This window comes from Neoarius graeffei, chromosome 27 (genome assembly GCF_027579695.1).
Source record: "Neoarius graeffei isolate fNeoGra1 chromosome 27, fNeoGra1.pri, whole genome shotgun sequence".
NCBI classification, from domain to species: domain Eukaryota; kingdom Metazoa; phylum Chordata; class Actinopteri; order Siluriformes; family Ariidae; genus Neoarius; species Neoarius graeffei.
The window spans coordinates 38,657,450-38,683,242 of NC_083595.1; the positions used below are offsets into that span (position 1 = coordinate 38,657,450).

The window sequence follows — 25,793 nt, forward strand, 5'->3', positions numbered from 1 at the left end:
ATTGAAGTTTTTTTTTAAAGAATCCGTATAACTTTATTTATATGCCCGTATACTACGTTTATTGAATCAAATCCGTATAAAATACGGACATTCCGTATAGGTTGACATGCATGCAATAGCATTTCAGAAATAAAGCCTCGTGTTAAGGAAAAAAGCCCTCCTTGATTGACCAATCAGAATTGAGTAATTTGGCTGTGTGTTATAATTTAGCAAAGTCACAGTAATACCAGGCAACCAACTTCAACAAAGGAAGCCAAGATTAAAGTTTTTAAGATTAAAATATGGCTAATATTGCAGTGGGCGGCACGGTGGTGTAGTGGTTAGCGCTGTCGCCTCACAGCAAGAAGGTCCTGGGTTCGAGCCCCGGGGCCGGCGAGGGCCTTTCTGTGTGGAGTTTGCATGTTCTCCCCGTGTCCGCGTGGGTTTCCTCCGGGTGCTCCGGTTTCCCCCACAGTCCAAAGACATGCAGGTTAGGTTAACTGGTGACTCTAAATTGACCGTAGGTGTGAATGTGAGTGTGAATGGTTGTCTGTGTCTATGTGTCAGCCCTGTGATGACCTGGCGACTTGTCCAGGGTGTACCCCGCCTTTCGCCCGTAGTCAGCTGGGATAGGCTCCAGCTTGCCTGCGACCCTGTAGAAGGATAAAGCGGCTAGAGATAATGAGATGAGATAATATTGCAGTCCTGACTTTCTATAAACCTACACCGTCTGAGACGATTCAGCAATCAGCAGTATTATACGGCACAAGCTGCTTCCGGTAAAATCGTGTGCTCTGATTTGTTCCTTGGCAGGCTGTGTTTTCCCATAATGCCCGTGGGCGATTACGGACTTTCTTTCTAAGGCGCCGACTTTCAGGCTTTCGATGTTGCAAAAAACAAAACGACCGAAAAGATTAACTGGAAATCCATTTTGTTGAAAAATTGAATTCTATTTTTATCTTTCTCAAAACATTTGGTCCTGCGTTACTCGAGTGGAGAAATAAATTCCGTTTTGAAACCGCTAGCCGTTTATTCTGCATGTGTGACTCAACCATGTCATAAATATGACGTGACTGAAAGCAGCATCACGCCTCATGATAACGACCATTTATTTTAATCTTAGAGATAAAAAAAATCAATATAATAAACTCCTTATGAACCTCGCTTGTTTGTTTTTTCCCCATAAAGACCTTGCGTTCAGTTAATAAGTAGTTAGTAAAGGCTGCTTTACGCTACGTGATAACAAGAGGCTTAAGCTGGTTTGTGTAATTTCTTTTAAGATTATTACTTGTCACACTGTATGGGATGATCCAAATAAAATCTGAGCTGAATTCTATAACTGACCGTGTGATAACACGTAATCCGACATGGAGAACATGATGAAGGTTCTCTAATGATAGTTTGATACGACGAATGAAAATTACTGTGTTCTGCTTATAGCATGAATCGGCACAATCTGGAAAAATGGGGAAATAAAGCATAAACACAGCATTTGTTCAGAGTGAACTTGAGGTAATAAGGAGGTTTCTTCTGTCCATTAGCTTGTTTCTTTTCACTTTCACCATTTATAGCTTCCCTGTGAGGTTCTTTTATTGGTAGGGGCTTTCAGTTGAGCATCATCGTGGAGGTCATGCTGTGAAATTTTCGTCAAAAATTTCAGGCACTGCCAGAAGTTTGTTGTTGACCGTCTTTGGTTATATTATGTATTCAAAGGCTGCTCACCAAACACTGATGAGCTACAGTTCTGACACTTTACAATATCAGTTTGATATGTTCTTGTTCAGATTATATTATATATGATGAAGATTCTCTGACGATAGACGTACAATGCAATAAATGGATGATACGGAGCCTCTAAAGGGACATTTAAAAAAAAAAAGGTTCTTGTGCACATGCAGAAGTATCTGAGAGAAGCATCCATCCATCTATCTATTATCTGTAGCCGCTTATCCTGTCCTACAGGGTCGTAGGCAAGCTGGAGCCTATCCCAGCTGACTATGGGTGAGAGGCGGGGTACACCCTGGACACATCGCCAGATTATCGCAGGGCTGCACATAGAGACAAAAAAACCATTCACGCTCACATTCACACTTGGGGTCAATTTAGAATCACCAATTAGCCTAACCTGCATGTCTTTGGACTGTGGGGGAAACCGGAGCACCCGGAGGAAACCCACACGGACACTGGGAGAACATGCAAACTCCACACGGAAAGGCCCTTGCTGGCCACTGGGCTCAAACCCAGGACCTTCTTGCTGTGAGGCGACAGTGCTAACCACTACACCACCGTGCCGCCCCTGAGAGAAGCATGAACTCCATAAATATATATCTATGTTATTTACCAGCTGGGAGGTCCATATCGTGAAATACCATGACTGAGTTCTTGAAAGTACTGAGTTAGGCCCTCTGGGCCGAGGTTACGGTGTTTCACCATACGGACCGACCTTAAGCTGGTAAATAATATATATATATAATATATATATATTTTTTTTCTTTACCAAATTCTAACAGAAAACGAGAGCGCCCGAAAGGGAAAGCCGAGCCGCCATTTTGAATCCTCATTCACGGCTGTAATGCAAATGGCTTCCTCCTCGGTATACAAGTGCACTTCCATGGCGGGAAAAAAAAACTACATTTTGCTGCCTACAGTAAGTAGTCCCCTATTTATACAAATGGGAGTCATTCAGGATTCAGCCATGTTTTTGCTCGGCGTTAGCAAGTTACAGGTTTTTAGCTTTCTCCTGAAATGTTTTCTTTTATTTCTTCTTCCTCAGGGCAGTAAAACTCGCTTTCGCTGTGAACACTGTCGTTATCGCTATCCATGCTGTAAAATTAATGCTATTCTCCTGAGAAATGCGAAAATAAACGTTGACAAAAATTGCTACTATGTTTGTTGTGAACGAGCGAGTCGGCAGAGGTCTGTAACAAAGGTCTGTAACTGGGGTCTGGACCGTAGGATATGGACCCGCTCGCCAGCCAATCAGAGCGCAGGATTTGGACCGCAAAAAAAATAAGATGAAATATTTCTGACAGGAGAATGGCCGTACCGAGGGATATATAAGCGAGAATGTGAAATGTACCAGAAGAAATCGTAAATCAGCTAACGGATGATCTGTGCGCCAGATACTTTCTCGTGCACGTGAGAAACTTCCAAAAAAATTTTTTTTACACATGTCCCTTTAGGGGCTCCGTAGCATGACAGCTATTGCTGATTCCCCCTCAAAAAAAAAAAGGCAGAAAGCTCATCCTTTTATCTGTCATATTAAGCAATCGGCTGCCATTAATTTTAACTCCGGACCAAGGAAGTCGTTCAGTATTTTCTGTGTTTTGTCTGTGATGAAGTTATCATGACAGGTCACAGAAAGTAAAGTGGCCTAAAGTTTTTTGTTGTTGTCCCCCCCCCCCCCCCCCCCCGAGTTATGATGTTAAAATGCTGTGAAAGCCGTCTTTACTCCCGTTTTGTATTTTTAAAAATTGCCTGAAAATGTACGATAGATCTCACTTGTTTAAACTTTTACTTTATGTATCATGTATAGGTCCAGGTCCTAAAGATGTACGTGTTTAAAGCTCGAGTCTTGGAGGTTAATTTGTTTAAAACATAAAACAAAATGGGACTTTGTGTGCTTCTCAGGAGGACCGTTGGCCGTTATGACAAGCTCATGATGACCACCCTTTCTGCGACTGATATTGCTGATGTTGGTCATGGTAAGTTTCAGGAAGATGAAAGAGCGATCGAGCCATGTAGTGACAGCTTCTCACGAAATTTAATAAGAGGGCTAAAAATCAAGTATATATCCAGTAATGCTCTGTTACTGTTAGGAAACCATTAGGGTTTAGCATTATAGTATGGGTTCTCATCATCTGTGCATGCATGAAACTACACTGTTCTTTTTTTCTTTACCAAATTCTAACAGAAAACGAGAGCACCCGAAAGGGAAACCATATTTAGAACAAACCTGCTATAAGCTCGTCAAAAACACCCCCTGGCTGCTTGTGGACAGTTTCCCTTCGCGAAAACCACGACCAACTGCCGTTTACAGGCCACAAGGACTTCTCTTGACTTGTGGAACTCAGGGTCCGTGAAGATATTTAGTTTCGAGCCCGACTGATTCAGATAGCGCTGGATACTTCTCTGGAAAGACATGCGCGAGGACGGCTCGTACACGACGCCATTTTTCTTTGTTGCGGACATGAAAAAGTTGCACAGCAACACGTTGGCTTTCAAGACCTCGGTCACGGTATTTCATGATACGGATCTCCCAGCTGGTAAATTATTTATATATAAAGTGATGTGCTATGGATGTGTCAGTGGGCTTAAATAAAGCCCAGATTGACAACAAATATAGGGGGTGATTAGTATGATTTTTCAACCATAGACTGCATGAATATAAAGCCTGGGTTAGAAAGAAATCAGCCCTAGCTGAAAAATAATAAATGATGCATTTGTTGTCGGCAAGACAAAAACAAAACATTTTATTCTTGGGGGATTCTGTCTGTCTACCGGTACTTCTGACTGCAACTACACACACACACACACACACATCGAAACCGCTTCCATTTTCAGGGATGAGAGTTTTCGGCGGATTTCCACTTTTTCTGAGTAAAAATCGACCTTTTTATATTATACCAAATCTGTTGAGATTTTTTTTTTCCATTTATTGATGGGGGTTGGGGTACGTTCCTTCGTGATACTCAAGCGTAATTCATTCCTACGATGTTACATGTTTACATTTTCACCATCTTTAGTCTTGCTAAGTCTCGCGGTAGAATACGTGTTATCTACAACGTAATTGGCCAAAACATTGATGGCGAGAGCATGATAGCCAATCATAACAGTTCTTACAAGAGTGTGGGAGAGAACAAAAGCCAATCATAACAGTTCTTACAAAAGTACCCGCATCTGTTCTATTTTATCGAAACTTGCACATGTTCATCGTCGCTGCGCTTCAAAAATACGTTTCTCTTTCGTATTGGCTTTTTTTACTCAAAATGCCGAATACAATTGACAAGCGAGACGAAGCAAAGGTACATGTCTGTGAAGATTCTCAATCATCCAGGTCATAGTAAACTGTGGGTGGTAGAAATGGGCAACTGGACTTGCTTGAAGATGCTTAGAATCTTCAAACAAGTCCAGTTGCCCATTTCTACCACCCACAGAAGCAAAGGTACGTGAAATCAATGCTGGTATAAAAAACAGAGAGGACTGACCAGCTCTTGTCTTCGGCCAAAAAGCTGAAGAAGTCGTCGAAATGATAAAATGAAAATGAGAAGTGACTGTGAAGTATAAATAATTGTATCAAGTGTACATGGACATTATCCCATAAACTTAGCATTCGTTTGATTTAATACATTGAACATGTATATGATAGTCAGGAAATCTGAATTAATGCTGACAGTGTTGAAAACTTAAATATTTCAAAAGACTTTTTGAAGAAATCATATGCAACTAATGAGGACATAGGGAGAAAAGGTCAGTGACCCTAAGAAATTTTATTTAATATATGAACATTTTGATAATTAATAAAACTTAAATTTAATGTGAATTTAGTTTGTCGTTTTTGTTGATCATGAATCATAACCATACCCTTGAATGTAGAATGTGATTTTATCTTGAATTCAAACAATACTCCTATTGATTTGAAACATATTTTCATGTAAATATATAAAAAAGACAACAGATATATATATTTTTTTTATCTACTCCAGCTCAGATTGCAGGACAAGTGGTTTGTAAGGCCTTATTTTTCAAAATTTTCCAGGGGGGGCATCTTGTTTTCTGATTTTTTGATGACCACCCACTGTCATCCCTGATTTTGCATTCTTTTCTAATTTAATAAAAATTTCATTCCTGAAATTATGAAAATTTTATTCTTGGGCGGCACGGTGGTGTAGTGGTTAGCGCTGTCGCCTCACAGCAAGAAGGTCCGGGTTCGAGCCCCGTGGCCGGCGAGGGCCTTTCTGTGTGGAGTTTGCATGTTCTCCCCGTGTCCGTGTGGGTTTCCTCCGGGTGCTCCGGTTTCCCCCACAGTCCAAAGACATGCAGGTTAGGCTAACTGGTGACTCTAAATTGACCGTAGGTGTGAATGTGAGTGTGAATGGTTGTCTGTGTCTATATGTCAGCCCTGCGATGACCTGGCGACTTGTCCAGGGTGTACCCCGCCTTTCGCCCGTAGTCAGCTGGGATAGGCTCCAGCTTGCCTGCGACCCTGTAGAACAGGATAAAGCGGCTAGAGATAATGAGATGAGAATTTTATTCTTGATGATAACTTGAGTGAAAAGTATAATATTTGATATATTTAGGTGACTTTCTGAATTTCTTTGTCTCCTTTTTGCTTTAATGTCAGTGTGCCCTTGAGCTTATGATTCATTTTAGATCAAATCTATCGGAGTGTCGTCTGAACATATTCTTCTTCACGAGAAGAGATTAGGCATGATGAAAATCTGACCTGCTTTTCACAAGGCAGTGAACATGGACCAGATGCTTACATTTAAAAATAGTGCCGAATCTTGAATATTAAATATTCCAGATATTGAACGTTTACTTCTTTATTCGTTCAGATTTCTAACTTTTTTTTTTTTTTTATCGGTGAAAACAAGAACATCCCGGATTTTCAGTGCAGATCCTGCTGTTATGTTTGTGCGAGTACACAAGTATGTAACTGTATTTAAGTGTGCGTGTCTGTCTTTCTTCCCCCCCACCCAGGGGCGAATCTGGGGTGTGTCACTGAAGAGGACTCCTCAGCAGCAGAAGTGAAACATGAGTTACACACTTCTCCCAGTCAACCAGTTTCATTCACCAGTTCTCCTAAAGAGCTGAACGACACACTGCACATGGATCCCAGCGACGTAAAACTAGATCCTTCTGCAGACACACCTGCACCAGGTATGTTGGGGTGTTCGTGGATTTGTTTATCTGTATACAAGACGTGTAAAGGCTTCAGTACTGTTCATATGGTCAGTTGTCAAATCAATTTAGTAACGGCATTCAGATCTTAATTTACAGGAAAATACGGATGTTTAGTGGAATGTAGAGTAACGTGGCTATGGATAAGGAGGATCAAACCGCAGTGTGGTGTGTGTGCAGCCCAGGGGTGTGTGTTTGTTTATTTATTTATTTATTTATTCCCCCCCCCCACCGCCTCCAAGGCCCAGGCTGAGATAATGGGGTTACAACAGCATAGCAAATGAAGCATTTTTTACACTGACATTCCTGTTTACCACAGAGTTAATAAGCGCCGCTCCTTTATTTCTCAGTCCTACGGCGACGCTCTGCTGGATAGACAGTCTCACACCCTTCAGAAACCCCCAGGCTGCTGTGCCAGATATTCCTCTCCGTTTTAGCAGTGTAAACGGTGGCGCGTGACAAACGGAAATTACGCGCACGCACTGACTAAGTAAGGATGCCCATCGATAATGCAAGCTTCAGTGGAAAAGGACCTTTCTGCTATTGCTTTGGAAAGATGTATGAAATTCTTGCTGAAACCTTCAGGGTCGGTTTTAGAACTAAACTTGTAATTGCTATCTGTTTTTAAGACAAAAAATTGAAGAAGTATGCTAGTATAGGCTGTTATGAGAACGAATAGTTGTATTGAGAAGTCTATCTGGGACGGAAAGTATATTCAGGGAAATTATAAGGGAGGAGACAAGCCACTCCGAGAATCCTGAATAGAAATCGACGGGGAAAAGTCCGTAATGCTACAGATGGCGGTCGTATGTACGTATTATCCCTCCCTCAAAAACCCAGTTGTCTGCTTTATAGAGGATGTGCAGTCATGTGACCCGTCCGTGTTCACTCCGCCATACTGGACGGCTTCAGGATTGTTTACCTTGCGCTAGCGTAACGGATCCAGGCAGTAATCCACAAGAAAATTCGGAAAATACCCCATCTACATCGCGCGATTACTTGTCTAAGTTTGTTCAGCATCTTGAAGGTGACGTGAGGCAGCGTTACGTGGAAAAGCGTTCCAGGTTGGGGATTGCAGATCCGTACAACTTGCCGCAATCCTTGTTCAGGGAAATTCGGAGCCGCGGTGCCGGCGATTTGCCCGATCTGGCCTACCACGACATTTACAATTTTCTCGTTAATCGTGAATCTTGTTACACTGGCAAAGCCCTCAAAGCTTACAAGAGCCTGGAAGCTTATAAATATTTTGTTGCGGGATGGGTATCCCAACTATACCTCTGGAAGGTTCCGAAGAAGAATGTCTACTTGATAACCTCACGGGTAAGTGGCATTAAGACGTTTATCATAAAGAGACTATGCAGGACGTTTTATCGTAAGAATGTTCGAAATCTAAACTCAGTTCCAGATAATGACAGGGTTGTAAATGTGTATGTGAGAGATCAAGCGGACTGACGGCCACAAACACTGTACTGTCTAGTTTCTAAAGGCCTCTGCATGCTCTTGCGACAAGGCTTTCGCAGATAGCTTTTCGCAGACAGTTGTAATTTATCGTTGAGCGGGGAGTAATAGGCGTGCGCGATGTTATTCACCGCCACAACGCAAGGGGGCGCGAAGTCGCTAGGAGTAGTTGGTGGGTGTGGTTAGTGGAGTGTTTATCCTCCGGTTACTTATAATGACTAGAACTTTTTTTTTTATAATGACTAGAACTGGAGTCGTATAGATGTACGTACTTCCTCAATCAACCGCTCTTCATGCTGCTCCATCTTCGCTCGTGTTTTTTTTTTTTAAGATATTTTTTGGGCTTTTTTTCACCTTTATTGGATAGGACAGTGTAGAGACAGGACAGGAAATGAGTGGGAGAGAGAGACGGGGAGGGATCGGGAAATGACCTCGGGACGGAATCGAACCCGGGTCCCCGGATTTATGGTATGGCGCCTTAGCCACCTGAGCCATGATGCCCCCTTCGCTCGTGTTTTTAAAAATGCCGGTCGTGAAAACAAACCAAACCGGGAAAGTAGGGAAGCGGAAGTGCGTGTACAGCGGATGTAGAGTGGACCAATCAGAGCCCTCTTGTCTGCGAGGCTTCTGCGGTGGTCACAATTTTTGGGAGGTGCGCGCAGAGCGTCTGCGAAGGTGGGGGGGCTACGCAGACACTGTCTGCGACGCTATCTGTGAGGACTGGGTTGTCAGCATAAATTGGCCTTAAGTATGCAGTTATCATTCAATCCGAAAATCAACTTAACAGATATACTAGGAGTATTGAATTGGAAGATTACACCTACCTGATATGAAGTGTTCACTACAAATTCGGCTGGTAGAACTGGGGTACCAGTTTTCTCTTCGCACAGCGGACACCCATTTTGCGCGTCTCTCCTCGTCTGCGGGGAATCTATAAAATGACAGGCCCTCCTTTTGGCCCTGTCTATTGGTACAACCAAATGCTGAACAAGATATAACCATTCTCGAAAGATCTGCTCCCACACACTTGATAATTAGAACGGGTTCGTCTAAATCCTATGCGTGGCCTTGCCGTCCAAGATGGCAGATAAACAAATATCACATGACCTCGTGACATCACGTGCACGCTCTCTATAACAGTAGAACTGGGAAACATGTTAAGCTAATTGTGTTGTTGCACTGATGCCAGTGCGCAGTTGAGTTTCGCATCAGTTTGAACTGTCATGGTGGCAGGAAGGAGCAGGTGCGACAGAGCTATTTGACGGCATTCTGGATTGGAGCCGTAAATGAAGTCGGTGTTGTGAAACCTTGCACATGTGTAGTAGAAGTATAACCTGTGGAAAACGGGGCTTTTTAAACTTTATTTTGGGACAGTCACCAAACTTTGTGTTTTTAATCTGATCCTATGTCTCATGCCATGTACACACGTAGCCGGGTATTTTTAAAACCGAACATTTTCCCCCCCTCCGTTTATAAAAATGTTTTATCCACACCACCTCGTCTTCGAAAAAAATCCCTTCCACACATAACCGAACATCTGCGTTTTCAATCACATTCATAAGCATTCCAAACCTGTAGATGGCATTATTTCCCCAAATCCGACCCCCTAATCACATCGCCTGTGCTCTTGGAGCAGTAGTTGGGCTTCTAAAATTAAACATGTAAATAGCACCTGCACAATAATTAACGCTTTCAAGGCACTACTCCGATCCATTACTCTTTAGCTAGCCGCACACTACGCCGATTTTCAGCGTACCGAGCCAACTGAAGTCGCGAGTCAGGCGTAAAGACTAGTTTTCGATGGTACCGACTCATCTCACAGCCGATTCGAAAAACTAATCGGGAGCCAGACTGATCGGCGAGAGTCGCTAGCAATAGCCAATCATATCTTTCGCATATAACACGTGACATCATTAAACACAATTTCTAGCGCGAGAAATACGTGTTGGTAGCACCTAATGCAGGTATATACTGTAATTCCATAGACTGAAGCTTTATCCATAGACACAGTGGGCTGGAAAGCCACTCTGCTCAAGTTGTGTGGCTGAATTCCAAATCGCTTTAACTCCCCTATATAAGTGCACTATTTAAGGTTGGGAATAATAGCTCATGCAGCCTAGATAGTGCGCTACATATTCCGTGTTGTCATTTGTAATTCAGCCTGTAGCATCTTCAAGTGTTGGATTTAACAGTAACTATATCCAATAGCCAATCACAAAGCTATTAAGTTGTCACATGTCGCTTCAATCGCGACTGCACTCGTCAACAGTCGGGGGATATGTGCGTGCCCTGTCGGGAGTCGGCTCTGAAATGGGTCGGTTCGGTACCGCGTGGATCGCCGTGGTGCGCGGCTAGCTTAAGTCCATGCTTAATCTGGCTTCTGCAGTAAACAAAGGTTGCACGTTTGACGTCAGGGCAGATTTGTTGTCATTTTTTTGGCGCAGATTGTGACGTTCTAAAACGCAAACCTCCGGTTATCTCTGTCTACACGAAAAGGCATACACGGAGTTTTCAAAAATCTTCACTTTGCCCGGAGTTTTTTTAAATATTCGTTTTTGATGTGTTTTCATGTGGATGACAGGCCAAAACGTAGAAAAATATCTTCGATTTAGCAGATACCCGGCTACGTGTGGACGGGGTCTCAGTGACCACTGAAAGTGCATTTATAGCTCTCGCCCTATTCGTTTAGATAGGGGCCTGATCATATTAGCCCGAAATAACAGCCCAGGGGTGTCACCAAGATGGCTGCCAAGTAAAAAGACTTGCCTCTAAGGACCTTGGTATAATTCTGTGGAATCAATTTTGTGCCAAAATGTTCATACAATACTTTTGAAATATCAAACAAAAACAACAAATCAAAAAACAAAAAAAAAAAGTTCAAATTTTTTTAGACTGGCAAACAAATTATTCGTGTAATCGTGCAAAATATCAGTCTGTTACTCTTCAGAAACCTTTTATTTTTGTTCCGCGTCTTTCTCAGCTTTGTTTGACGCAATTTATTTTGGTTGCGATTCCAGCTTTCTCGTTTGCGCTCCCTGACTTTTTGCTTGCAGTTTTGGCACAAACTTCACGTGTGGGCGGGCTGTCCAGGAATGCATTCCCATTGGCTAACTTGTGTTTGACTGACAGCTACGCTTAGCCATTCCCTACTCGGATTCTGGCGGACTGTTTGACGAGTGACCGATCCATTGACGGTAAACAAGGATCGAGTGGACTTCAGTGGCGACTATGATATTGAATTAATTCAACAAAGTGTAAGTGCGGGACAAATGCACTTACTTATGTGTTGCAGTCGTACAAAATCCGAGTAGGAAATGGCCGCAACAGCCTCCGGGGGAATCACTGAGCGTAGCTGTCAGTCAAACACAAGTTAGCCAATGGGAATGCATTCCTGGACAGCCCACCCACACGTGAAGTTTGTGCCAAAACTGCAAGCAAAAAGTCAGGGAGCACAAACGAGAAAGCTGGAATCGCAACCGAAATAAATTACGTCAAACAAAACTGAGAAAGACGCGGAACAAAAATAAAAGGTTTCTGAAGAGTAATAGACTGATATTTTGCACGATTACACGAATAATTTGTTTGCCAGTCTAAAAAAAAATTAGCTTTTTTTTTTTTTTTTGTATTTTGATTTGTCGTTTTTGTTTGATATTTCAAAAGTGAACATTTTGGCACAAAACTGATTCCATATATTTCCCGGAATAGTTCTGTAAAATATAGTAGTACAGTATGAAAGTTAAAGCCACCAAAATGGTTGAATAAAATTATATTTCCGATACAGCACAGCAGCAAAAGCCAAAGAAGAACACTTTGAGTAACAAAATACTTTGAATAACATTGGTGCTTGATCTACAATGTCCCAGGGCCCAACAGTGGCCGCTTGGCAGTGTGGAAATTTGAATTCGTGACCTTCCGATCAGTCGGCCAACGTCTCAACCACTGTGCTACCATTACATATGTTTTGTATTAAATTTTTTCCCCAGTTTATTTTTCCTTACCCTCTTTTGAATCGGTTGTGAAATCCAAGTTTAAAATTCACTGACGGAACAAGCACTGAAAAGTTTAGCCAGGCATGGTGTGGTTAGACCACAAGCAGGATGTATTTGAATAACCACGCGACTGAATAAAGTAACGATGACACACAAAAGTTCCCCACAAACCACTGGCTCCAGCAAGGCATTGCTTCTATATACTTTATACACCTGTGTTAATAAGCATCCGCTCTGTGTGTGTGTGTGTGTGTGTGTGTGTGTGTGTGCGTGCACAGAAGGCCAGCCAGTGAAGAGAAAGAAGGGTCCAGCTCCCAAAATGCTGGGGAATGAGGTGTGTAGTGTGTGTGGAGACAAGGCCTCCGGTTTCCACTACAATGTACTGAGCTGTGAGGGCTGCAAGGGCTTCTTCAGGCGTAGCGTGATCAAAGGAGCGCAGTACGTCTGCAAGAACTCGGGCCGCTGTGAGATGGACATGTACATGCGCCGAAAGTGTCAGCAGTGTCGGCTGCGCAAGTGTCGGGAGGCGGGCATGCTCGAGCAGTGTAAGTGGCTTCTCTTCTTTTCCTGAAATGAAACTGAAGCTGTTCAGTGAGGTAGCAAAGAGCTACAGCATGTTTTTCTTTTCTTTTCTTTTCTTTAAGCAGAAAATTGAAGGTTGGCCCACCTTTACTGTGTGAGGAAAATGAAATTCTGGAAAGATAACGCAATTATTAAATCTGAATATATTGCCTGCCAATCTCAAGATCCATTTCTTTCTAAGACATCTTGGAAATTACAGTATGATTATAATTTCCAAGATGTTAGAATCCCTGTTAAAGTGCACATCACGGGTAAATTCAGGAGCGAGATCAATGTAATTCTCCTATTTTATATTAAACTTTGGTCAAATATCTGTAACATTTCTGCATTTTGTGCAATTTATTATTTTTTTTTTTACCTTGCGCAATGCCAGAAAAATTCAGTTGAAATTAAGCCATTTGAGGCGAATTGGTCCGCCTCTGAAAAAACTTGGCGTTTGGATTTCCCGGCAAACACCGATTTTCGTGACGTCGCGTGCGGGACGCCTCCTTCTGAATCCTACGTCAGCGCTGGTTTGTTTGAGAAAACGACCTGGTGGTTTTCTGCAAATTTCTTCAACGTTATCGCGTAATTATTAAAATGGTTAACAGATGTATCGTAGGAGGGTGTAGCAACACCAATCTTGATGGGATTAGTACTCATCGTTTCCCAAAAGACCGGACAATGAGAGAGAAATGGGAGCGCTCGGTCTACACAGGCTGTGCACTGAAACCGTGCAAAGCTCGCGCAGCCTGCTGGCGCTTCCGCAGGTGACGTGACGAATCTGGCTCCAGACTCGGTTGGGATTTTTCCAGACACGTTTTGTTATTTTATTTTTTTCTGCTGTAGACAGATGACCTTGTGCAAAATTACCCTTCTGGATGAGCGTGTAAAGGGACATACTTTCATATAAAAAAAACCCCCACTAGCTTAAATTAAACACTTGCTCTGTCTCTGTTACACACACTGACTTAAATATTGTGTTTAGATATCCCTTTCGGGTTTTTTTTTTTTTAAACGTACATCAGGTGTGCTTTCGGAGGAGCAGATCCGGTTGAAGAAAATGAAGAAGCAGCATGAGGAAGAGGCAGCTCGTAGCTCAACCGTGGCTGCACCGAGCCCAGCAGCTGACATACCCCCTTTGGCTCCAGAACAGCAGGAAATGATTGAGAAGTTAGTCGCCATGCAGAAACAATGCAACAAACGTTCCTTCATCGACCGGCGCAAAGTCACTGTAAGTGAACCCAGTCTTTTTTACACTGTGTCCTCATGTTTGGCCTATTGTACAGAACAGATCTGTTTTTACGATGTAGGACCACTAAAATATATCTGTTCATATAAATAATGAATTTTTAGCTTTGCGCTAAGGCTTATCTAGTATGGAAGTCTGCGAGTGGTCTAAATTTGCAGCTTTAGTGCGCACATCCAAGTTCTTTTCTTTCCTTGTCTGAATTTTTCCTTCATTTTTTTTACAGTTTACATTTCACGGCCTTTGTGATTTGTGTAAAGATATGTTGTTGGTTAGAAATTCCCTTTATTGAGGTATTTCACCTGACGTCACAGGGTCACGTGACGCCCCGGTGTCCGCCATTTTGAAGGTCAAGCTAGCTAATGTCAACATCATAATAGCTGGTATGTTACTGTAGCAATGTTTACGTTCAGTCATTTGGATGACTGTTAAAACCTTTGTCTCAAGTTTTTCCTTTACTGTATTTATTAGTTTACTGTAATTATGATCCGGCAGCTATTTACACCGGATCCAGTGTAAATAGCTGCCGGAGCGCGCTCCGGCTTGCTCCCCCTCAAATTAAGCAGCGCGCTCCGGCTTGCTCCCGGAGCACTCCGGCCGAGGTTCCGGAGCGCGCTCCGGCTTGCTCCCCCTCAAATTAAGCAGCGTGCTCCGGGAGCAAGCCGGAGCGCGCTGCTTAATTTGAGGGGGAGCAAGCCGGAACGCGCTCCGGCAGCTATTTACACTGGATCCGGTGTAAATAGCTGCTGGATCATAATTACAATAAACTAGTAAATACAGTAAAGGAAAAACTTGAGACTGAAAGGTTTTAACAGTCATCCAAATGACTGAACGTAAACATTGCTACAGTAACATACTAGCTACTATGTTGTTGACATTAGCTAGTGCTAACAGCTAGCTGCTAGTACACTGCTACAACACAGACACCGACCCTAATAATACAGTTCTTGGTCATTGCCTGGTAACAGCAAATTTATAACGGGCCATGTCTCAACAGACTAAGCAGTTATTTCAATGACATTTAATAACATTTTGTTTATCCTGAGGACCGAAAGTAAATGAAAATGTGAACAAACCTTAGCTGTAATAAGATGGCGACCACCGGCTCCAGGGACAACCCGCTGATCTAGGCATGTTACCCAGCCTGACACAAAATATTTGTAGGCATCCAAACTCTAATACGCTTTCAGATCAATACCTGTGTATGGCGATGGGTTTTTAACGACATAGGTATACAGATCATGTGGGCCGAAGTCAGGTAAAGACGAGGGCTTCGTGTACTTCCGTACGTCAGTGAACAATCCTGGTGGAAGCAGGTAAACGTCGTTCTCTAAGCCTGCTAACCTCAATTTTTGCAAATACCTCTCCCTCTGCTCGCCCTGTAAATGCCCTACGTCGCTGGATAGTGAAGGTGTTTTCTGCATCTCGCTCCTTTTTCTTTTATGTTTTTCGTTTGTCGCCTTCCTCGCATTCAAACTGATTCGAGCCGTGACGTCCAAAATGGCAGCCTCACATGACTTGGTCACGTGGGTGAAATACCTCAATTGCAGCAATATGGCTACATTCACACTGCAGGCTGAAGTGACTCAAATCCGATCTTTTCGCCCATATGTGACCTGTATCCGATCTTTTATTGACAATATGAACGACACAGATCCGATTTTTTCAAATCCGACCCAGGCCGTTTGGATACGTGGTCCTAATTCCGATTCCTATCCGCTCTTTTCATATGCGACTTCAGTCTGAACCGCCAGGTCGCATTCATCCGACTTGCACGTCATCAACAAGCCACAAACATCACTATTCTGTGCTGAAGTAGGCGGCGGGTCTCTCAAAAAAAGTTACAACAACATGGCGCATGACATCAATGCGAGGGACACTTCGGGCTGTGAAGGTTCTGAATCTTCTCAATGGAAGGACGCAGAGGTTAGGGAGCTGATTTCCATTTGGGGGGATACAGCTATTCAAGCTAGATTGGATGGGTCATACCGCAACCGGGCGGTTTTACTTCCGTAAACACTGGCCATGCTCACTGCGTGTGACGTCGTCGTATCCTGCAATGCGCATGCGGAACACTTTTAGGTCGCTTTTCGTTCATACTGAGGATCACATACAAGTCGCATATATTTGTTAATGTGAACGACCTCACAAAAAAATCGGATTTCACAAAAAAATCGGAATTGAGCATTAAGCCTTGCAGTGTGAACGTAGCGTATGTCTTCGTAGCAGTGCAGATGTATAACAGATTCCTTTTTCTCTTCTAAATTTGCAAACCTCTGAATTCTTTACACATTTGCACTTTGGCGGCTCTATTCCAGTTTGCTTCATTCAACTGTTTCTACTTATTTTGGGGAGTTTATTATTATTTTTTTACTCCCTTCCGTCTCTCCCACAGCCATGGCCGCAGAGCCAGGACCTGATGAACCGGGAGGTGCGACAGCAGCGCTTTGCTCATTTCACCGAGCTGGCCATCATGTCAGTGCAAGAGATTGTGGACTTTGCTAAACAGCTGCCTGGTTTCCTGGAGCTCACCCGTGAGGACCAGATTGCCCTGCTCAAGACCTCGACTATTGAGGTCAGTCTGCCTTCAGGTCATTTTGAATGGTTTTGTGATCATATTTCTGTGTTCCACGTTATGCAAACATACACAGATGGACTAATGCTGGATCTGCCTCTGCTGTGCCAGTCTGTAAATAATGTACGACTTTTAACTGATCACTTTCTGCCTCCTAGTGGTAATGAAGGGCTTCCGCACTGTTCTCAGCTGTATGCATACATGTTTGTACTGTAGATCATGCTGCTAGAGACGTCTCGCCGCTACAATCCAGCGATCGAGAGCATCACTTTCCTCACGCCAGACTTCAGTTACAACAAGGACGACTTTGCCAAAGCAGGTGTGGTTACACATAAATAATTTGTCAGTTGGCTTCATACTTCTTTTAGGTGATGGGGACCTGACACCTGACACGCCAAGGTCGCTGTTAACCGTTGGATGCTGTTCAACTTTAGCCCTGATGAAATCAACTGAATGACATTTAAGACAGATCAGGGGATCTTTTTTTTTTCTCTTTAATTTCTGCTAATTGGCTCTACACTTCAACATCTACAGTGGTGCTTGAAAGTTTGTGAACCCTTTAGAATTTTCTATATTTCTGCATAAATATGACCTAAAACATCATCGGATTTTCACACAAGTCCTAAAAGTAGATAAAGAGAACCCAGTTAAACAAATGAGACAAAAATATTATACTTGGTCATTTATTTATTGAGGAAAAGCATCCAATATTACATATCTGTGAGTGGCAAAAGTATGTGAACCTTTGCTTTCAGTATCTGGTGTGACCCCCTTGTGCAGCAATAACTGCAACTAAACGTTTCCGGTAACTGTTGATCAGTCCTGCACATTGGCTTGGAGGAATTTTAGCCCGTTCCGCCGTACAGAACAGCTTCAACTCTGGGATGTTGGTGGGTTTCTTCACATGAACTGCTCGCTTCAGGTCCTTCCACAACATTTTGATTGGATTAAGGTCAGGACTTTGACTTGGCCATTCCAAAACATTCACTTTATTCTTCTTTAATCATTCTTTGGTAGAACGACTTGTGTGCTTAGGGTCGTTGTCTTGCTGCATGACCCACCTTCTCTTGAGATTCAGTTCATGGACAGATATCCTGACATTTTCCTTTAGAATTCGCTGGTATAATTCAGAATTCATTGTTCCATTAATGATGGCAAGCCGTCCTGGCCCAGATGCAGCAAAACAGGCCCAAACCATGATACTACCACCACCATGTTTCACAGATGGGATAAGGTTCTTATGCTGGAATGCAGTGTTTTCCTTTCTCCAAACATAACGCTTCTCATTTAAACCAAAAAGTTCTATTTTGGTCTCATCCGTCCACAAAACATTTTTCCAATAGCCTTCTGGCTTGTCCATGTGATCTTTAGCAAACTGCAGACGAGCAGCAATGTTCTTTTTGGAGAGCAGTGGCTTTCTCCTTGCAACCCTGCCATGCACACCATTGTTGTTCAGTGTTCTCCTGATGGTGGACTCATGAACATTAACATTAGCCAATGTGAGAGAGGCCTTCAGTTGCTTAGAAGTTACCGTGGGCTCCTTTGTGACCTCGCTGACTATTACACGCCTTGCTCTTGGAGTGATCTTTGTTGGTCGACCACTCCTGGGAAGGGTAACAATGGTCTTGAATTTCCTCCATTTGTACACAATCTGTCTGACTGTGGATTGGTGGAGTCCAAACTCTTTAGAGATGGCTTTGTAACCTTTTCCAGCCTGATGAGCATCAACAACGCTTTTTCTGAGGTCCTCAGAAATCTCCTTTGTTCATGCCATGATACACTTCCACAAACGTGTTGAGGTTCACATACATTTGCCACTCACAGATATGTAATATTGGATCATTTTCCTCAATAAATAAATGACCAAGTATAATATTTTTGTCTCATTTGTTTAACTGGGTTCTCTTTATCTACTTTTAGGACTTGTGTGAACATCTGATGATGTTTTAGGTCATATTTATGCAGAAATATAGAATATTCTCACAAACTTTCAAGCACCACTGTATATGAAGATAAAATCTGTACTATACAGTCTATACTGTAGGTGCTGATGTATAGTAAAGATTGCACGTGATGCACATAAATCCATACTATTATGGCAAATGAGACATGGGTATTTTTTATGTAATACTGGGTTTTAAATATGTCAAAATCCTTACTATGTATCTAGGTACTGATACTACTGGGAAGTATACAGGTTTGCCATACTGTCTAGTATAGTTATTAGAATTTGGGACGTTTAACTTGCATTATATAGAGAGTAATACTTAAATTGCAAATACAGTCTAATGGCACCTCAGTTGTAGTCTATGGATGTCTGAATGCAATGGATGAAGTCAATGCTCAGTACATCTTGGTTAGCAGTAGTTCTTTAATATTGGCATGGTGTGTCAGCATGCTGTAGGGTGGCATGGTGGTGTAGTGGTTAGCATCGTCACCTCACAGCAAGAAGGTCCGGGTTCGAGCCCAGTGGCCGATGAGGGCCTTTCTGTGTGGAGTTTGCATGTTCTCCCCGTGTCTGCGTGGGTTTCCCCAACAGTTCAAAGACGTGCGGTTAGGTTAGCATGGGGCAGCCATGGCCTGAGGTTGGGTTGGGCTGAAGTGCCCCTGAGCAAGGTACCTAACCTACAACTGCTCTGGGTATGCGTGTTTGTACTCATTTACTCGCTTGTGTGTGCATGTGTGTGTTCACTGCTTGAGATGGGTTAAATTTCACTCTGTGCTCGAGTGTACGTGTGACAAACAAAAGCTTCTTGGCTATTTCTTCTTCTAACCATGTCCAAGTCATCTACACGCACATCCAGACTGCATTAAAAACGATACATGTTTATTGCTTTTCATTCTGTTAGAGCAGTTTCCAACCTGCCCATGTCCTAAAACGACCTCTCTTCCACCTGGCTTCTCTGCAGGGCTGCAGATCGAGTTCATTAACCCCATCTTTGAATTCTCTAAGGGCATGAACGACTTGCACCTGGATGAGGCAGAGTATGCGCTGCTTATCGCTATAAACATCTTTTCAGCAGGTCAGTCTGTTGCGCGCACACGCACATGACATGCAGGACATTTATACAATAGATTAGAGAACAGTGGTACCTTGAATTTGATTTTTTTTCGTGTGTGTGTTTTAAAAACTGCTTAATATGGAATCAATTTTGTGCCAAAATGTTCATACAATACTTTTGAAATATCAAACAAAAACGACAAATCAAAATAGTCAATTTTTTTAGACTGGCAAACAAATTATTCGTGTAATTGTGCAAAATATCAGTCTATTACTCTTCAGAAACCTTTTATTTTTGTTCCGCGTCTTTCTCAGTTTCGTTTGACGTAATTTATTTCGGTTGCGATTCCAGCTTTCTCGTTTGAGCTCCCTGACTTTTTGCTTGCAGTTTTGGCACAAACTTCACGTGTGGGTGGGCTGTCCAGGAATGCATTCCCATTGGGTAACTTGTGTTTGACTGACAGCTACGCTCAGCCATTCCCCCGGAGGCTGTTGCGGCCATTCCCTACTCGGATTTTGGCGGACTGTTTTTGACGAGTGACCGATCCATTGACGGTACACAAGGATCGAGTGGACTTCAGTAGCGACTATGATATTGAATCATATCGCCACTGAATATCATAGTCTAGTCATATCTATTGAATATCATCGTCGCCACTGAAGTCCACTCGATCCTTGTTTACCGTCAATGGATCGGTCACTCGTCAAACAGTCCGCCAGAATCCGAGTAGGGAATGGCTGAGCGTAGCTGTCAGTCAGACACAAGTTACCCAATGGGAATGCATTCCTGGACAGCCCGCCCACACGTGAAGTTTGTGCCAAAACTGCAAGCAAAAAGTCAGAGAGCGCAAACGAGAAAGCTGGAATCGCAACCAAAATAAATTACGTCAAGCGGAACAAAAATAAAAGGTTTCTGAAGAGTAATAGACTGATATTTTGCACGATTACACGAATAATTTGTTTGCCAGTCTAAAAAAAATTGACTTTTTTTTTTTTTGTATTTTGATGTGTCGTTTTTGTTTGATATTTCAAAAGTATTGTATGAACATTTTGGCACAAAATTGATTCCATAGATTAAGAGCATGCCTGTGGGTGTCGTACACTACACTTCATTAAACTAAGCTGACACAATGGGAGGGAAGATGAATAAATCAGTTTTAACTCAGGATGCCAGCTGGAAAGTGACAAACTGTTCTTCTTTACTGTAATACAGCACTGTATTAGGTGCTATATTTCCGTTCAGTGGCGGTTTATGGATGGTGACTTTGAATAATCCCAAAGCCGTCTTTAGTGCTCGCTCGAGGAGGTTTGCCTTCCTACTGACAGACTGCAGGATATTTTTATGAGCCTGGCTGACCTTCCTCCAAGACACTTCTGCACCCTCTAAAGGAAATACTAGGACATTATAGTGTCAATCATCCCCATTCCTGTTTTTGTCTGGCTGTCCTTAGACCGACCCAACGTGCAGGATCATGATTTGGTGGAGAAGCTCCAACAGCCGTATGTGGATGCTCTGCATTCGTACATCAGGATCAAGAGACCAAATGTAAGTCATGATGGAATAAAAGGGTTCCAGGCCAAAAAAAAAATGATTGCATGCATGCAAATTTGTACATGCAAAACAAACTAGTTATTCTTTTTTTTTTTATTATATGGTACAAGCTAATTCCGGTGAAATCGTGTGCTCTGATTGGTTCCTTGGCATGCAGTATTCGCCCATAATGCCCGTACGGACTTTCTTTCCAAGGCACCCAATTTCGATGTTGCAAAAAAACCAAACAAAATGACAAAAAAAAAAAGATTAATTGGAAATCAAAAACGGCCAAAAGACAAACAAGAGTCCTAGAGTTATTCAAGAAATGAGCAAAGAGCATTCAGCAACCGCTAACAGAAATTCAGTTTTAAAACCGTTAGCTGTTTATTCTGCATGCGTGACTCAAACATGACTGGAAGCAGCATTACGCCTTGTTATAATGACCATCTATTTTACTCTTAGAAATAAAAAAAGCCATATAATAAACTCCTTATTAACCTCGCTTGCTCGGTCTTTTCAGGAAGCTATCGGACCTTGGTCTTTTTGTACGGACCGCACTGTCAGGACCTCGATCGGATATTTTCCTGTAAAGACCTCGCGCTCAGTTAATCAAAGTCAAAGTCCTTCCCACGCCATGTGGCGGCGCCGATCTCCGTTTCCGTAGCCCTCAGCCTCTCGCCTGTTACATAGCTAGGGTAACAGTGGGGGGGGGCTAGTCCTCTGGTAACCGCGAGAGTTTGACTCCCCACTCGCATCTACAGTTGTGTTCAAAATTATTCAACCCCCAGTGCTGTAAAGGGTTTTAGGGAATTCAGTGTACATTTGTAATTGTGTTCATAATGACATCTTACAAGGACTTGTTAAAGAACCAAATGCAACTAAAATGACATCAGTTGCTTTTGTAATAAAGTATTAAATGGCCTTTTTGTGATTTCTTCATTGACACAATTAGGCCAAGTTTACATTAGACCGTATCTGTCTCGTTTTCTTCGCGGATGCACTGTCCGTTTACATTAAACCGCCTGGAAACGCCGGGAAACGGGAATCCGCCAGCGTCCACGTATTCAATCCAGATCGTGTCTGGTCCGGTGCTGTGTAAACATTGAGAATACGCGGATACGCTGTGCTGAGCTCTAGCTGGCATCGTCATTGGACAACGTCACTGTGACATCCACCTTCCTGATTCGCTGGCATTGGTCATGTGACGCAACTGCTGAAAAACGGCGCGGACTTCCGCCTTGTATCACCTTTCATTAAAGAGTATAAAAGTATGAAAATACTGCAAATACTGATGCAAATACTGCCCATTGTGTAGTTATGATTGTCTTTAGGCTTGCCATCCTTCCACTTGCAAGTGGCAAGTGATATGCGCTGGGATCACACACACAGCGGCTCAGTCCCGAATCACTGCTTGTGCACTTCACTCGCGCGCTCTGTGAGCTGCGCAGGGCCGGAGTGCGCACCCTCCAGAGGGCACTCGCTGTTCAGGGCGGAGTGATTTGGAGCGCAGGATGCCTGCGGAGCCGAGCGTATCCGTGTATTGGTGTTGCTGTGTGCACGCGAATCGTGTATTGGTGTTGCTGTGTGCACACTAATCGTTTTAAAAACGTTAATCTGATGATCCGCTGATACGGTCTAATGTAAACATGGGCTTATTCAACCCCTTTAAGACTACCACTCTTAAGAACAGAGGTTCATTCAAGTGTTTTCAATCAGGTATTGAAAACACCTGTGAATGTCAACGAGCATCAATCAAGCATAATAAGCACCAATTAGGCAGATTTAAAAGGACTGTGATACTCCGCTCCTTCTAGACATTTACTGGTGTGTTGACCAACATGGTGAAGACAAGAGAATGGTCCCAGAAGACGAGAAGAGGTTATTTCTCTTCACAAGAATGGCAATGGATATAAGAAGATTTCCAAAACGTTAAACATTCCAAGAGATACTATCGGAAGCATCATCTGTAAATTCAAGGCAAAGGGCACAGTGGAAACGCTACCTGGTCGTGGCAGAAAGAAGATCCTGACGGCGACTGCTGTGCGCTACCTGAAGCGCCAGGTGGATAAAAATCCCCGTGTGACTGGTGAGGAACTGAAAAAAGATCTGTCAGATGTGGGCATTGAGGTTTCAGCACAGACAATAAGGCTCACACTGCGTAATGACGGCCTCTATGCCAGAACTCCCAGGCGCACCCCCTTGCTGACTCCAAAGAATAAGAAAAGTCGACTGCAGTATGCCAAAAGTCATGTGGACAAGCCACAAAAGTTTTGGGAAAGTGTTCTGTGGACTGATGAAACTAAATCAGAACTGTTTGGGCCCATGGACCAGCGCTATGTTTGGAGGAGGAAGAACCAGGCCTATGAAGAAAAGAACACCTTGCCTACTGTGAAGCATGGCGGGGGGTCAATTATGCTTTGGGGCTGTTTTACTTCTAATGGTACAGGGAAGCTTCATCGTGTGTAGGGTACCATGAATTCTCTTCAGTACCAGGAAATCTTGGAAGAAAATGTGATGGAGTCTGTCACAAACCTGCAGCTTGGGAGACGTTGGACCTTTCAACAGGACAATGATCCTAAGCACACATCCAAGTCCACTAGAGCATGGTTGAAGATGAAGGGCTGGAACATTCTGGAGTGGCCATCGCAGTCACCAGACTTAAATCCGATTGAGAACCTCTGGTGGGACCTAAAGAAGGCAGTTGCAGCAAGCAAGCCTAAGAATGTGACTGAACTGGAGGCTTTTGCCCATGAAGAATGGGCTAAGATACCCGTTGGTCGCTGCAAGACACTTGTGTCAAGCTATGATTCACGCTTGAAAGATGTTATAACTGGAAAAGGATGTTGTACTAAGTACTAAGAATGAATGTCACTTGGGGGTTGAATAAAACTGATAATGATGTGAGCACAGAAAAGACATTTGTTTGTCATTTTATTATAAATGTTATGTTATATTTGTCTAATTTACAAGTGCCTCTCTGATTTAATTGTAAATAAGATGACTGAAATGATCAAAATCAATGTCAAACTGGCCAAAACACTTAATTTCAGTGGGGGTTGAATAATTGTGAACACAACTGTATATTACAGCGTGCCTTGCCAGACGGCAGTAGGTACCATTTTTATGATGGTCTTTGGTATGACTCGACCGTGAGTAGAACTCGCGATCTCCCGATCGAGAGGCGGACACGCTAACCACTAGGCCAACTCGCGGCAGTGCTCAGTTAACAAGTAGTTATTAATATGTTTACAAGTAGAGCTTGGATACATTTTAATAAAATCTAACTAGCTACATAAACTACATAGCAGCTACAGGAGCAGTCAAAAATTTGGACACGCTCACTTACTCATCCATAGTAATGAAGTGTGTGGCCAAACTTTTGACTGCTGTTTGGCAAGTTCTCCCTTTAACATGACTGTTGCCCCTTTTCCACCAAAGCAGTTCCAGGGCTGGTTCGGGGCCAGTGCTTAGTTTGGAACCGGGTTTTCTGTTTCCACTGACAAAGAACTGGCTCTGGGGCCAGAAAAACCGGTTCCAGGCTAGCACCAACTCTCTGCTGGGCCAGAGGAAAGAACCGCTTACGTCAGCGGGGGGGCGGAGTTGTTAAGACCAACAAGAATAACAAGACCGCGAAAGATCGCCATTTTTAAGCAACAAGAAGCAGCAGCTGTACAAACGCAAAGTCATGCATTATTATTGTTGTTGCTGCTTCTTCCGTGTTGTTTTTGCTTCAATATTCGCACCAAGGTTTATGCAAACGTAGCGACGTAACTGGCGTATACAGCGACGTAATGACGTGGCTTCCCTTAGCACCGCGAGCTATGGAAAAGCAAACTGGTTCTCAGCTGGCTCGCAAGTTGAACGAGTTGTGAACCAGCACCAGCCCCGAACCAGCCCTGGAACTGATTTGGTAGAAAAGGGGTATTAGACTCAACCTTCGAAGAGAAAAGTGCTAGTGCACATCCAACAGTTTCATAAAATTTGACGGGGAGATGATGTGGCCGTACTGGTCTTCCTCCAACATGACACTAGAATAGAATTGAGTTGAAAACTTGACTTGGAACTGACCTAACCTAGAACTGGATAACCTAGCCTGGCAAGGCCACAAATTCATTTGCATTCGTCTTATTTTATTTTTTTCTCCAAGTGGGCATCACCTACACCTATAGGGACAATGTGGCATCGCCAATCCACTCACTGGCATGGGAGAAATCCACAAGAACAGTACAGTCAAGCTCAGATTTGAACCCTGTCACACCCTGCTTCCACCCCAACCAAAAATAGCTTAAATTAAAACAATATTTAAGTTTTTCCACGGTGTGTAGCACTGAGTTGGCTATAAGCCATGTACAACAAGATTGAGTGGAATAACTGTTTTATTCTATCCATATTCACTGGATTCTGAGAAACGGAGCATTGCAAATTCGATAAATAACTTTTTATACAAAACGTCCGGCAAAATAATTTCCGCTTAGAATGTAAACAAACTGGCGGAACGACAGGAGCAATTTTTGAAAAATGCTATAATGATTCTTGGGAAAGGA

The 25,793-nt window shown here is 43.0% G+C and overlaps 1 protein-coding gene across 2 annotated transcripts in view; it reads left to right on the plus strand.

Annotated features, from left to right (window-relative positions):
* Positions 1 to 25,793, plus strand: part of nr1h3 (nuclear receptor subfamily 1, group H, member 3) — a 75,436-nt gene that overhangs the window by 43,162 nt on the left and 6,481 nt on the right. The window contains exons 3-10 of one of the 2 annotated variants that reach the window (XM_060911133.1): positions 3,610 to 3,683; positions 6,682 to 6,861; positions 12,608 to 12,874; positions 13,919 to 14,124; positions 16,535 to 16,714; positions 16,931 to 17,033; positions 19,624 to 19,737; positions 21,167 to 21,261. In XM_060911133.1, the coding sequence (XP_060767116.1) occupies positions 3,638 to 3,683; positions 6,682 to 6,861; positions 12,608 to 12,874; positions 13,919 to 14,124; positions 16,535 to 16,714; positions 16,931 to 17,033; positions 19,624 to 19,737; positions 21,167 to 21,261 (1,191 nt within the window). In that variant the 5' untranslated portion in view covers positions 3,610 to 3,637. The remainder of the gene's footprint in view (positions 1 to 3,609; positions 3,684 to 6,681; positions 6,862 to 12,607; positions 12,875 to 13,918; positions 14,125 to 16,534; positions 16,715 to 16,930; positions 17,034 to 19,623; positions 19,738 to 21,166; positions 21,262 to 25,793) is intronic. The other variant, XM_060911134.1, reaches the window with a different exon arrangement.